The sequence below is a fragment of the Gracilinanus agilis genome, chromosome 1, assembly GCF_016433145.1.
Source record: "Gracilinanus agilis isolate LMUSP501 chromosome 1, AgileGrace, whole genome shotgun sequence".
Classification (NCBI taxonomy): Eukaryota; Metazoa; Chordata; class Mammalia; order Didelphimorphia; family Didelphidae; genus Gracilinanus; species Gracilinanus agilis.
The window spans coordinates 190,303,721-190,318,643 of NC_058130.1; the positions used below are offsets into that span (position 1 = coordinate 190,303,721).

At 36.8% G+C, this 14,923-nt stretch overlaps 1 protein-coding gene across 1 annotated transcript in view; it reads left to right on the forward strand.

Moving 5' to 3' along the window:
- Positions 1-14,923, forward strand: part of PGM5 (phosphoglucomutase 5) — a 229,360-nt gene that overhangs the window by 146,433 nt on the left and 68,004 nt on the right. Inside the window, exons 7-8 of the mRNA XM_044659347.1 lie at positions 1,757-1,872; positions 13,600-13,735. Coding sequence (XP_044515282.1) covers positions 1,757-1,872; positions 13,600-13,735 — 252 coding nt within the window. The remainder of the gene's footprint in view (positions 1-1,756; positions 1,873-13,599; positions 13,736-14,923) is intronic.

A 14,923-nucleotide genomic window follows, 5' to 3' on the forward strand; every position in this document is an offset into this window, starting at 1 on the left:
GAATTATTTCACTTTCTTCAAAATCTGAAGTCTTCTTTTCTTGCCAGTATTTCAGTTTTCTGAAAATTTCTATGTCTTACCCTTGCTGAATCACTGTTGGCACATTTGTGGGAAATCTGATTCTACTCTTCACTGGGATGAGATGTTGATAGATGTTTAAGATTTAATTGGATAAAAATATCATTTAATAAAGGATCTTTAAATGAAGGACTAAAAGTTAATTGGATACTTAATGACAAAATTCTAAAGAATTAATGGATCAAAGAACAAATCAAAGAAATAATAGAAATTTTGTCAAATAATGTACAACAACGAGACAGCATATTCAGACTTATGTGATGCAGGTAAAGAGTTACTTAGGAAAATGTTTATATTTCTATATCTTTATATCTCTAAATCTTTTCATCAACAGAAGAGAGAAAAAATAAATCAATGTATTAGAAATTCAATTTTTCACAATCCTAAACTAGCACATTAAAAATAATCAACTAAATATCAAAGTAGAAATTCTGAAAATAAAAAGATTAACATTGAAAGCAAAAACAAAACACTAAAACCGCTCACATTAAGTGACAAATAAAGTAATAAACAACTAGTTTGATTTTCAAAAAGAGAAGAAAATAAGATTACATTAAAAATCAAAAGGAGAATTAAAAACAATTCAAGATAAAATAAAGGAAACTATCAGAAACCATTTTGCTGAATTATATTCCAACAAAACTGTTAACTTAGAGAAGAACTAAGGTTTGGATAATTGGTTTGGACTTCACCTTCTACACTGGGAACTGTCTTGGTGTTCCCAGAGACAGTGAATGCTAAGCCAGCTGCATGACCTAGCAATTTCTCACCACTATCTCTTTTTTATGGCACCATCAGCATCCAGGACCTCCCTAGGCTTAGTGAGCAGAGGGCAGAACATTTCCTTCTCCTATCCTACCAGCCCTCTAATTATCTAGAATCATAAAATCACTATTATCACAGGGATGGAGAAGCTCAGGAATAAGTAAAAGGTATATAAATTTGGGGAAAATCCAAAATAGAGACACAAATCAGTAAGGCAGGATGGAGGATCATAACTTTAAAACTGGACCAGTCCAAACTTTTCATTCTATAGATAAAGAACCTGAAGCCCAGAGAAGTTAAGGGACTTGCCCAATATCACTCAGGTAGGGAATATAAGTAACAGGATTTCAACAGTGTTCTTTCTATTATATCAGTATATAATTATTCCCTATAAGATTACTGCAATTTTCTTTGGAAACCCCATTATGAACCATGTATATAAAGAAGAAGCCCAGACTTACATTTTATTTGGTTGAATTAACCACTTTTACCACTTATGCCATGGTGTGGGATCTTGAAATTTCTAATAATGACAATAACATTAAATTGAATATATAATTTGTATAGTATTTTAAGACTTAAAAGTAATTTGCATATATTATCACAGCTGATCTTCGTGTCATTTCTGTGAGTTATATTTTAAAGATATTATTATTCCTATTTTATGGATGATCGAATTGTGTTGCAGAGAAAATATGTCAGAGTTATTAAATATCGGAGCTGGGGTCTGATCTCAGTTTTCTTTGGCTTCCAAATACAACACTTTTTCCATTTACCACATGGATATTGTCAAATGATGCCCATAAACTTATGAACAAAAGACACTGGTGCAGTATTTCTGGATACCTTTATTTTCACAGAGAAAAGAAAAAGAATATATGAATTAACTGTTATTATTTTTCTATTTTTTTAGGGTGGCCAAGTCATTGAAAGTCCCTGTATATGAGACCCCAGCAGGTTGGAGATTTTTCTCAAATTTGATGGACTCAGGAAGGTGTTCTCTGTGTGGGGAAGAGAGCTTTGGTACAGGTAAGTTTTGTTATACTTGATATTATGAAAGACAACATGGGATAGTGGAAAGAACACTGAACCTGGAATAAAAAAAACCTGGATTGAACTCTAACCTCTGACACTTAATGTTTATGTCTAGAAAAGTCACTTAGCCCCTTTGAGTATCTGTTTCCTCAAGTATAACCTGGGTACACACACACACACACACACACACACACACACACACACACACACACACACATGAATTACTTGAAATATGTATGAGGAAGGCAGTTTGTAAACAAGAAACCTTGTATAGAGATGATCTTCACTTCTTTCCTGGACATTTCCAAACCATTCCACTGCATTGAACTTCTAGGCATGGTAGCGATAATATGGAGAATTAGCAACAGAATCCAGAGAAGACATCTATTAATGGCAAAGATAGGGTCTGAATCATTCTTTTACTGATTCCAAATCCAATGCTTTATCAATTCATCCCAACTCTAGGAATCTACATTTGTGAATATTTGGAGCATGAAACAATAGGTGTGGTTGATATAATAATGTTTCTCTGTATTTTATGGAATCACGGCATCTTAGGGCTATAAAAGAGCTTAGGATATCTTGTTGATAAATTTCCTTCTCAGGCTTCTAAATCACCTCATCCAAACCATTTGTGACTGACTAATGGTGTGACCCTGGGCAAGTCACTTAAACTCTTTGGCTGCAGCTTCTCCATCTGTAAAATGAGGAGGTTGGACTCATGACTTCTAGGGTCTCTTCTAACTCCAAGTCTATGATAACATGATATTACTCAGCTTTTGCTATCCTTTTCACATAATGCTTAGCTTTCAAATAGCAGAAATGACTCTATCTTTATAGAATCTTACAGAGGCTATGTGAGAAATGGGATAGTTAGTTCATATTAGCTTAGACACAAAAGCATAGAAATTAAGTATATGGTTTTAGGCATATGCAAGTCATTATTAGGGCTGAGAAATGAAGCTGTTTCCTGCACCATCATGAGCTTTGCAATACCTTCTGGTGAATGGAAGTTTGGAATAGTAAGAAAAATCAGCATCATCTGCTGCTCTTGTCATTTATTTCATAGATACCTCAGTCTATTCCATCTGTCCTGGGAGTTAGGGCATTCTTTAAAAAATTTGATTAAGAATATTTTTCCATGGTTACATAATTCATATTCTTTCCCTCCCCTTTTTCCTCCCCCCTTCCTGAGTGACAAGCAATTCCACTGGGTTATACATATATCATTGTTCAAAACCTATTTCCATATTATTAATATTTGCACTAGGGTGAACATTTAGTCAACATCCCCAATCATATCCCCACTGAACCATGTGATCAATCATATGTTTTCTTCTGCATTTCTACTCCCACAGTTCTTTCTCTGGATGTGGATAGTGTTCTTTCTCATAAATCCCTTGTGTTGTCCATTGCAGCTAGTAAAGAAGTCCATTACATTTGATTGTGCCACAGTGTATTAGTTTCCATGTACAATGTTCTCCTGGTTCTGCTCCTTTCATTCTGCATCAGTTCCTGGATGTCTTTCCAGTTCACATGAAATTCCTCCAGTTCATTATTCCTTTTAGCACAATAGTATTATATCAACATCAGATACCACAATTTGTTCAACCATTCCCCAATCAATGGGCACAGGGGCATTCTTAAAAGAGTCATGAAGTCCAGTAATGCTAAAAACAGTAAACCATATTGCGGGCAACAATTTCACTTTCCCAAGTGAAGTTTTTAAGGCTAATATGAGATACCTGAAGACTTGGAATCAGGGAACAGGGACAGAAAAAGAGTAGTCTAAGACAAAGGATACCATAAGTTTGAGTTAGCAGAGGGAGAAGGATACAAGCAAATCTGTCATCCAAAAGGAAAAGTTAGAACTGGGTTATTAGTAGCAGGGGTAGTAGTTGGGTGAGTGGTTGCAAGTAATTCTATTACAGTGATTTCCAATGTTATTTCTTGTTAGAAATTATGATGATAGTTTGAACAGGATAATATAAACTTAATTCCAAAAACTGACCATTGTACCACATCGACCTTCAAATGATCCATTTTCTCAGTTATGGAGTATGCTTCTGCTTTCTTTTCATCTGTGGCTAGTTTAGTAAGCTTTACTGAACTTCAGGAGACTCTATTAAGGATTTATGGGAAGGAAGAAAAGGCATGTTGCTAACATTGGCCAGAAGAATACTTACTGGAGTACAGAAATAGGCTATGGAGGTTGTGTTGACAGCATTACCAGCACTGGGAGAGCATTTCTCTGAAGAAGATGGGCTGTGTGTGCACATGTGCAATTCAATATGAATTGTGTGCCAGATCTCAGCAGTGCTGTGACTGACACCCCCAGGAGCCTCCTTGAACAGCCTGAAAGCCAAAACTCCCTTTAGAATCCTTTAAAAACTATTGACCTCTGTGGTGGAAAAATATGGGGTCCCACATAAGGATCTGAAACACTACATAAAAACAGTATTAGATTGGTTGGTGTAGCCCTTGGGGTTTTAATCATTTCATCATTAGCTTGTGGTCTGATGGAGGGAGGAAAGATGATTGAATGACAGCAAAGAAGGCAGCTTGATGGCATAGTGCAGTGATGGTGAACCTTTTAGAGATGGACTGTTCCTCTTTTGGCCTGTGGTCTGCTGAGGTCCCTAGAAAGTTGGTGTACTTGACATGATCCTGTGAGAAATGGGGTTGTTTGTTGTTCAGTCATTTTTCAGTTGAGTCTGACTTTGTAACCTCTTCAGGGTTTTTCTGGCAAAGATACTAGAGTGATTTGCCATTTCCTTCTCTAGCTCATTTTAAAAATTAGGAAACGGAGGCAAACAGAATTAGGTCCCTTGCCCAGAGTCACAGCAAGTTAGTATGTGAGGCTGGTTCTGAACTCAGGAAGATGTTTTTCTATCTCCAGGCTGGGTATTCTATCCACTGCACCACCTAGCTGCCCTAGAATTGAGGTTAGAAATCAGCTCATCCTGATTCTGAATCTGACTCTCTTTCCTATCATTATGCAAATGTACATGTATATGCATACATAATATGTATATGTGGATATATAAGTACATTATTATTGTTGCTGTTGCTTAGTTGTCTTTTCATTTATGTCCCCATTTGAGGTTTTCTTGGCAAAAATATCAGTGGTTTGGGCAGCTGGGTAGCTCAGTGGAGTGAGAGTCAGGCCTAGAGACAGGAGGTCCTAGGTTCAAACCCGGCCTTAGACACTTCCCAGCTGTGTGACCCTGGGCAAGTCACTTGACCCCCATTGCCCACCCTTACCACTCTTCCACCTATGAGAAAATACACCAAAGTACAAGGGTTTTAAAAAAAAATATCAGTGGTTTGCCATTTCCTTTCCCTCTTTTTTCTTTTAATTTTTAGAATTTATTTATTTGTTATATTAAAATATATATTTAACTCTCTGTCTCCTTCCCCTCCCCTCATTAGAGAAGGCAGCCTTTTATAAAAAATAATATATGTATATATAAAACTATGTCTTATTTCTATTTATCAGTTCTTTCTCTGGAGGTGGACATACACAAGTCATTCTTCAAACAATATTTCTGTTGCTGTATATAATATTCTCTTTGTTCTTCCCATTTCCTCTTCATAACTTCATATAGAACTTTCCATGTTTTTCCAAAACTAATCTGTTCATCATTTCTTCTGGCATAGCTTTTCATTCATTTTACATATGAGGGAACTGAGGCAAATAGAGTTAAGTGACCCTTGCTTGGGATCACAGAGCTACTAAGTGTCAGAGACTAGATTTGAACTCAGAAAAATGAATCTTACCAACTCTAGGTAGAGTATCTACTGTACCAGGCAGCTGATATATACACATATACACAGACACACGGACACATATATACACTTATGTATGTATGTGTTTATGCACATGTATATATACATGTATATTTATATTTGAAAGTTGGAAAGACAGGTAATTATGTTAAGCCCAAATGGCATTAGGGATGCAAGGAGTATAGTTTAGCCTAGAGTTTTTCTCCAAATGTTCTCCTCTAGCAATGGCATTAAACTAAACTTTTGTAGTAGATTAATATGAGACAGAAATGATAAAATATATAGTTAGCACATGGCACTGAAATAAAATATGTTAGAATGCAAGCTCTTATAGGTCAAGGAGTATCTCACTTTTTTATTTGTATTTTCTGTGCTTTGAGCAGTGCCTGGCATCTAATGAATGCTTAATAAATGCTTGTTCATTCATTTTGGGGTACCATTTTTTAAGAAGGACACTGGAGGCAGCTGGATGGCTCAGTGGATAGAGAACCAGGCCTAGAGATGGGAAGTCCTGGATTCAAATATGGCCTCAGATACTTTCTAGCTGTGCGATCCTGGGCAAGTCACTTAAGTCCACATTACCTAACTCTTACCACTCTTCTGCATTGGAACCCATACTTAGCATTAATTCTAAGTCAAAAGGTGAGAGTTTTACCCCCCCCCCCAAAAAAAAGCACACTGACAGTCTGGAGAGCATCCAGAGGTCTATCAAGAAGGTGAGAGGAAAACCAATGTGAGATATAGTTAAAAGGAACTGGATATGTTTAATCTGGAAAACTTCAAGGGGAATATAATAATTATTATTTCTCAAGAATGTGAAAGGGTATCCCCTGAGGTCATAGCAATGTGTGAAAGTTTTATTGAGTAACATTTCCACTCAATATAGGGGAAAGATTTCCAAGTTAGAGTCACCATTAGGTGGAATGGGTTACCTAAAGAGGTAGAGATTTCCCATTCATTAAAGGTCTTTGAGCAATGGCTAGATGGCCATGTTGGTGGATAATGTAGAAGAGATTTTTGGCCAAGTATAGGACCTTCAAAGCCTCTTGTCCATTCATAAGCTACTAAAATGTATAATTCTTTATTGTTCTTTGATAAAATGATAAAGCTTGAAGAGATCTGAGAGCTAATCTAGCCCTGTTGGTTTTGGGGATGTCAGTCATTTTCAGTCTCTTTGTCTGACTCTTTGTGACCCTATTCGGAGTTTTCTTGGCAAAGATACTGGAACAATTTACCATTTCCTTCTCCAGCTCATTTTATAGATAAGGAACTGAGGCAAATTGGTGCCTTGCCCAGGATCACACAGCTAGTAAGTGCCTGAGGATGGATTTGAACTCATGATGATCTGTCTTCCTAATTCTAAACCCAGTGCTCTATCCAGTTGCCCATTTTTGGGAAAACTGAGGCCAAAGAGACCATACAAAGGAGTCAAGCACCTCTAACTAGTTTGTGGATAAGCTTGGGCTGGAGCTCTGGTCTTGTGACTTCTGACTCAGTTCTCTTTCCACTGCCCCATATGGAATCCCATGTTTGTAAAACTGCTGAGATAATTTAGCAAAAATAGTTGATCCTGACTGGCTTCATAGAAAGCACGGTTTAAGTCATATGCTATTAATTCCTGTCTCCTGTCTTATTACTAGCTAGAGAAACCTGCCAGAAACTTCCACTGAGTGACCTTCTTTGAATGGTTTTTCTAGATCAGCACAGTTGGTTAAAATCTTCACAAATTATTTAGGCAAAAAGACTAAGAAGTCATGTTCTTGTGGCTGATTCCAGAATGAATGAGTCACCTCCCTGAGGAAGGCCAGTGGCATCCAGTTAGAGCCCAGAGCCCATTCTCCTTTATCACCAAATTTGAACAAAAAAGAAGAGTCCTAGTTCATGCCAGTCACCTCTAAGCATTCTCTCTCAAACAAGAGGGTTGTTTATGTCCATCATTCTTACCCTAAGACACTATTTCATGGCACCTTATTGTAGGTGAAGATAGGAAACTATATTTTCTTGATCAGATAAACACAGAATTTCTGAATCTGAATTTTAGCAGTGATGACTTGATCCATTAGCTATGTGTGTGGGGTTTCATTAATCTTCTGAGTTTCAGATTACAAATCATCATTACTATTTGGAGAAAATTCCTTGGAGGTAATTGGGAATTACATTTTTTTAAATAGTCAAGACATACATAAGAGTACTTTTTTAGCTAGAAGAAGACAATTGTCTATAAGGAACAACTGGGATGTTTACAGATAAAGCAAATCTCAGCATTGACAAATGGTAAGGGAACTAGTGAAATTGTTAAAGTGGTTAAAAAACAATAACCTCTTTTAGACCTATTTCCAGGTATGGGAATTTTAAGCCCAGAAAAAAGGAATAACCATCCTTCAGGACATAATTCTGATTTATTGAAGTAAGGAATGCTGTGTCATAAGTTTTATTTCTCAGTTCTTAGAAAAATCTAGAGATGCAAGAATAGAGCCAACTTTAAGAATACATTGTCGGGGCAGCTGGGTAGCACAGTGGATAGAGCATCAGGCTTGGAGTTGAGAGGCCCTGAGTTCAAATCTGGTCTCAGACACTTCTTAGCTGTGTAACTCTGGGTAAGTTGCCCAGCTCTTGCTGCTCTTCTGTCTTAGAAAACAGAAGGTCAGGGTTTTTTTTTAAAAGAACATATAATAAGATTCAGTTTTCTTAATGACCTTTTTAATTAAGTCAGTATTCAATCAATATTTGGTCAGAAAAGAAATTAGAAATGTATAGTATCAGAAAATTATCAATGATGCAACTACAGAGGTATAAATATATAGGATTGTCACAGGTGGGTTCTTAAAACTACATTACCAGGGATTTCACTGAGTATCTTAATACCTATAGAGGTAGCAGGTATGAGCATAAGAAAATGCAAAATAAGGGAGAACTCTTCTCTATTTAAACTATTAGCTAAATATTTATCATCTTAATGTTCCTCATCATGTGCGTGTGTGTGTGCGTGCGTGTGTGTGTGTGTGTCTCTTTGCAATACTGACAGCAATAGTGGAATTATTAGGCAATGTAATACAAAAAAAGCCTTGATTCTTGAGTTAGAGGACTTGGATTCAAATCCTCACCCACACCCTTACTATATATTGCCATATTGCTATGTAATACTATGTAATCCAACCCTTTCATTTTACAGGGGAGGAAACTAGAGGAAGAAAGCTAAGTAATTTCCCTGGGTCTCAGTTTCCTTCTCTGAAAAATAAGGGTATTGGATTAGATAACCCTAAGGTTCCATCAAGCTCTAGATCTAAGAGCCTGTGAATATACATCTTGTCTAACACTTGAAGCGATTCCCAGTTTTATGGCAACCTCGCTATAGAGTGACTTTCCTCTCACCACTTTCCTTCCTTGTGATCAAAAAGCCAGTTGCCCCTCTTTTTTTTCTGATCTCCAGGTCTTTCTTTAAATCTCAGCTACAATCCCACTTTCTACAGGGAGCCTTTCCCATTTCCTCTTAATTCTAGTGCCTTCCCTCTGTTAATCATTTCTTTTTTGTCTTGTACATAGTTTGCTTTGTATATGTCTGTTTGCAAGTTGTCTCTTCCATTAAATGATAAACTTCTTGAGGGCAGAAACTGTCTTTTGTCTCTTCTTGTATCCCTAGTGCTTAGCACATAATAGGTACTTAAAAAATATTTAATGAATTGAATTTTGATTCTTTTTGTATCCCCAGAGTTTAGCACAGTGCTTGGTACATAGTAGACCCTTAAAAAAGTTTATTGATCAATTGATTGATTCTTCATCCTTCCTTTTAAAAAAGTTTTACTGATGCTTTAAAAAAAACAAACACAATACTGTAGAGCCAGGCCTAGTGATGGGAGGTCCTGGGGTCAAAATCAATACAGAATTGATTCTGAAACAGATGGTAAGGGTTTAAATAAAGATATTGTATTCCCCACCCACTATAATACTCTTTCTTGTAACAGAGAAGCAAAGTTAAACAAAGCTAACCAACACACCAGCCAAGTCTAATATCGTGTGTCTCCACTGCCTCCAGTCTGAGGGGAAGGAGTTTGTATTTCATCAAATGGTGTCTAGGGTCAAGATTCGGCAATACATTACTGCATTGCTACAGTGAATCTCTGCCCTCATCCTGCTGCCTTTTCATATTTTCCTTTGCATTATTATGATCATTGTGGACACTGTTCTCTTGGTTTTGCTTATTTTACTTTGTATCACAAGACCAAAGATACAGAGGTGGCAGGCCCCTCAGAGCTCAGTGCATAGATGTCTTCTTCTTTTCTGAAACCCTTACCTTCTGTCTTAGACTTGAACTAAGTATTGGTTCCAAGGAAGAAGAGCAGTTAGGGCTAGACAATGGGAGTTAAATGACTTGCCCAGGGTCACACAGCTGGTAAGTGTCTGAGGCCAAATTTGAACTGAAGACCTCCTCTCTCTGGGTCTGACTCATTATCTACTGAGCCACTTAGCTGCCCTTCATAGATAACTCTTGTCGCTATCCCTTTTCCTTCTTGAGCATAGAGACTATACAATATAAGATATGAAAGATGCCCAAGACAAAAGAGTTAGCTTTTGTACCAATCCAATTGGTTCACAGTCTGATTAAATAGAAGTGAACATAAAGAAGATGCAGTGATCTGGGGATAGCAGTAGATGTAAGTCTAGGATGTGCTTATAATTGCTTAAAGATCCTTACCAGTGTTTTTACAAATTCACTTTAATGTTTCCAAATACCAGTTTTCCTAAACTCCAGCAAGCTGTTTAAAACTTCAAGTTCTGCCTTTTTGGCTCAGGATACTTGTCAGTGTAGCAAAGATATGGTTCAACTACCTCATATAGACATTAAAAGTAAGGTTGTTTTTTTCCCTTTCTCAAAAGCACACCAAGATCTTCCAGTGAAAATATCTATGTAATTGCTGTGTAGTTATCAGCCCAGACTAACTTCAGACTGTAATGGGGATTAGAACAGCACAGTTGGTTTTTTTTCCCCACCTGATCCTTTGACCCTATGTGAAACTTGGCAAATCTTTAACTCTTACAAGCCAAGAGAAAATTTACTAGGCTGTTGGCTACAAATGGTTGGGGTGATGCTTTGAACAAATTAAAAGTACCTCACATCTCTCTGATGCTAAATTATGACATCTTATACAAATTTAATAGTCACTGATGTTTAGTATTCCAGGTAATATAATCCAGCTGATGGTTATTATTATTATTATTATTTAAAAAGCAAAGCTCATGACTTAGGACAAGAGGGTATTTTGCCCTGGCCAGTAAATAAATGTGATTTTTCAGCTATAAAAGGACAAAAGGTCTCGAAGTAGTCCTGTTGGGCAGTATTTCCCAGCCTTGTTTTTTTGGCAGCTAATCATGGAGCTGTACCAGTGCCTTCCAGATGACTTCCATTTTTGTAGCAGTGCAAAGAGTTTGTTAGATGAGGTTAGAGTAACATGATGGTATGATGAGTAATACTGAAGGTTCACTATACAAAGACAGCCATGGGCACCGGCCTAGACATTCCATCAGTTGTCTATTTATCAGCACTAATAGGAGCTGGATGGGTAGTTTCATTTTCCTTTTGATTTAAACTGCCTTGGCCAGTGTCTGCTTCTCAGTTGTGTAGGTACTTTTCTATTTTGCCATCAAAATCCATGAGTCAACAACATTCAACATGGTGAATATAACAAGGAGGAGAAATATAATTGTAGGTAGGTGAAATAGATGTCGAGATAGCCTTTCTGCACCAGTGAGGATGATTCGGGTATTTTTCCCTTTCTCCTTCCTTCCTTTTCCTTTCTTCCTTTCCTTCCTTCCTGCCCTTCTTCCTTCCTTTCTTTTCCTTTCCTTCCTTTTCTTTATCTTCCCTTTATTTTCCTCTTTTTCTTCTCTCTCTCACTGTATCAGAGCTGATTAGGGTCTGAGAGCATTCAAAGACATATCCATTTTTGGTTATTGATAATCTTAGCTTCAAAAACCTCAATGAGTCTTTGGTCCCTCATCCTTATTTTCTGAAAACCAATGAGTCAACTTCCTGGTAATCTTTTTTTAAGAGACAATACAGCATGGTGCTATGTGTATACTCTGCTCTTGGATTCAAAACATCTAGCTATATGATGCTAGAAAGGGTCAGTTAAATTCTATGAGTTTGTTTCCTCTTCTTAAATAGTTGATAATACTTAAACTACCTACTTCTTAGGTTTGCTATTAGAAAAGTGCTTAAAACGGAGAGAGAGAAAGAGAGAGAGAGAGAATTATTGGCTTGTCATTTCATCAGGTATACTGATAGATAAGAACAATAAAGAAGTGTCTAGTAAATAAATGCTCTCTTGGTTCCTTGAGGAAGAATGTTTATGATTCCCAATTAGATGCCTGAGTAACTATGCAGTGAGTTTTCTTTTTCCCCATTAATAAAAAATTTTGTAAAACCATATAACTTTCTTCTATATATACATATACATATATATGTATATATACACACACATACCCTCCCCCGTAATTCAAAATGCCTGCCTTACTTTCTGACCTTTCTTGTGTACTCTTCTTTGTATTTTTTTAAAAATTAATTTAATTTTTTTTCAATTAATGGAAATCCATTTTCTCTCCCACCCACTTCCCTCTGCTGCAGCTGAAAAAGAAAGAAAAATAAAACTTGTTACAAACATGTATAGCCAAGCAAAACAAATTTTCACATTGGACATGTAAAAAAAAAGTCTCAATTTGTACTCTGAGTCCAACCCCTAATATTCAGGATGTGGACAGCATATTTTATCATATGGTCTTTGGAATTACTGTTTGGTCAGTGTGTTGATTTGAGTTCCTAAGTTTTGTTTGTCTTTACAATATTGTTAATATATAAATTATTCTATTTCTGCTCACATCACTCTATATTAGTTAATATAAAATTTCCTAGGTTTCTCTGAATCTGTTTCCTTCATCATTTCTCACAGCATAATAGTATCCCATAACAATCTACATACTATAGTTTATTCAGTCATTCCCCAATTGATGAATACTCCTTAGATTCCAATTATTTGCTTTTGCAAAAAGAGCTTACGCAATGTGTTTTCCTGGGAACTGGCCAATACTGATGAAATTTATTTTATAAATTGTTAAAGAATAAAGTATATCTTTTCTTGTTTTCATTTAAATATTGCCATATAATTTTTGAAACAGAAGTAACTGAAACTTAGCACTTTAAAGTTTTCAAAGTACTCTAAATTCATTATTTCCTTTGAGTCAAGTAATAATAATAATAATAATAAATACTTAGGACAGTGCTTGGCATGCAGCAGGTACTTAATAAATGTTTATTGATTGATTCACTCACAGTGCCCCTATAATGAAAGCATTTCAGGTATTATCTTCATCTCAGCTTTACAGATGAAGAAAACAGAGGCTCATCAACATCAAGTGATTTGTTTATAGCCTCACTACTAAGGGTCAAAGATGGTATCTGAATGCAGGCCTTCTTGGTTCTAAGTCCAACACTCTCTCTACTCTGATTTATAACATGGAGCTCTACCCATTCATACTTAGACCCACCATTTATTCAGAGGCCTTTGTGGAATTGCTTCTTTCCTCCTTCTGAATAACAGTAATACTTATCTTCATACATGAATGATACTACTATATACATGCATATAATCTTAGCACTTTTATCTCATTCATTACAAATAGGGAATATCAAGCCATAGGTGTGTTTGTTTATATATAGTTTGACAGGTGTATATATTTTATTTGAAATGCAATAACTTTTTTCTTTTGTAGAAATATAGATGTATCCATGAGTATCAGTATTAGCTCAAAAGATTATTTTTTCATCTAGTTATTTTCATCCAGAATCAAACAAAAGTTCTAAGATAATTTCTGATTTTGTTTAAAATCTGTCTTTACAAACAAAGATTAGCTCTAAGTAGAACATTGTTTCTCCCTTAGGTTCTGATCACCTTCGTGAAAAGGATGGACTTTGGGCTGTTTTGGTCTGGCTTTCAATCATTGCAGCCAGAAAACAGAGTGTGGAGGAAATTGTTCGAGACCACTGGGCCAAATTTGGTCGCCATTACTATTGCAGGTAAACATTTGGTCAAGATTATTAATATGGAGAAACGTTTTAGAAAATAGTTCTCAGTGCTGTAGGTGACTATAATACCTATGAGAACATCTCTGGAAAGATACTTGGGGAATATAGGGAGTGGTTCTGTGAAGCATCAAACATCTAGTGAATAGCAGTAGTGTTCTTAACCAACCTGAGCTTTATAAATGGGGTGAACCAATTTGCTTTACTTCTATACCACTCCCCCCCTCATGCTCTTCATTTATCTTAGAGTTTTCTGCAATATGAGGAGGGAGTCTTAATTATAGAATAGCAATCAATTAATGAAGTTTTTATTTGTTAAGACCTACTAATTGCCAAGTACTCTGATAAATGCTAGGGATGGAAGCAGAAGCACAAGGAAGAAAATAACACCTACTGTGAGAGTCTCACTGTTGATTGACAGGTGTTGACCATTGGAAATCAGAATGTTCCCAGAGGCCATGAGGACAGGGGAGAAAGTGGTTGGCCAGGGGGGTATAAATACCCTGGCAGCCCTGACTTTTGGTTCCTTTCACTTCCCTTGGACCTGAGATCTGTGGACCCTGATCTATTGGGATTGGTGACTTGCTTGGTTCAACCTTGCAAGAACTCCTGTCTTGTACCTGATTAACATTGCCAACCTGTACCCAGACCATCAATCTTCTTATTCTACTGTCCCTAGATATTTAGGAATTCAAACATCTTTAGTTATCTAGGTCTCCCAGGGCCCAGGAGGGATCTGGGAAGTGGGCAGGAGAAGAAGAAGAGGGTTGATAGGGGTGGTACCTGAAGGCTGTAAAAGGCATAACAACATCTGGCAAGAAGAAGAAGAAGCTGAAAGACATCAAACAGCAGCTTGCTTGCTCTGGTTTTGTTGTGGTCAGGCTGAGCCAGAGGAGCTAGATTAAGCCAGAATCACTCACTTGCCTACAGCTCTGAGGGATTATTATTATCAACATTAGTTTAGGGTTTCCCAATTCCTCTACCCATTTCCTAATATTCCTTCTTTGCTAGAAATATAGATAAAGCTATTCAAGTACCTTCCTGGAGTGGTTGTGTCATCACTTCTCTGGGAAGGGAGCAACGCAGTCAGATAAACGTGTCCAAGGCTAATAGAGACCAATAACCATCATTAATCAACCCCAGGTGGGACCTGATAGGGAGATTCATGCATTGACCTGAAGG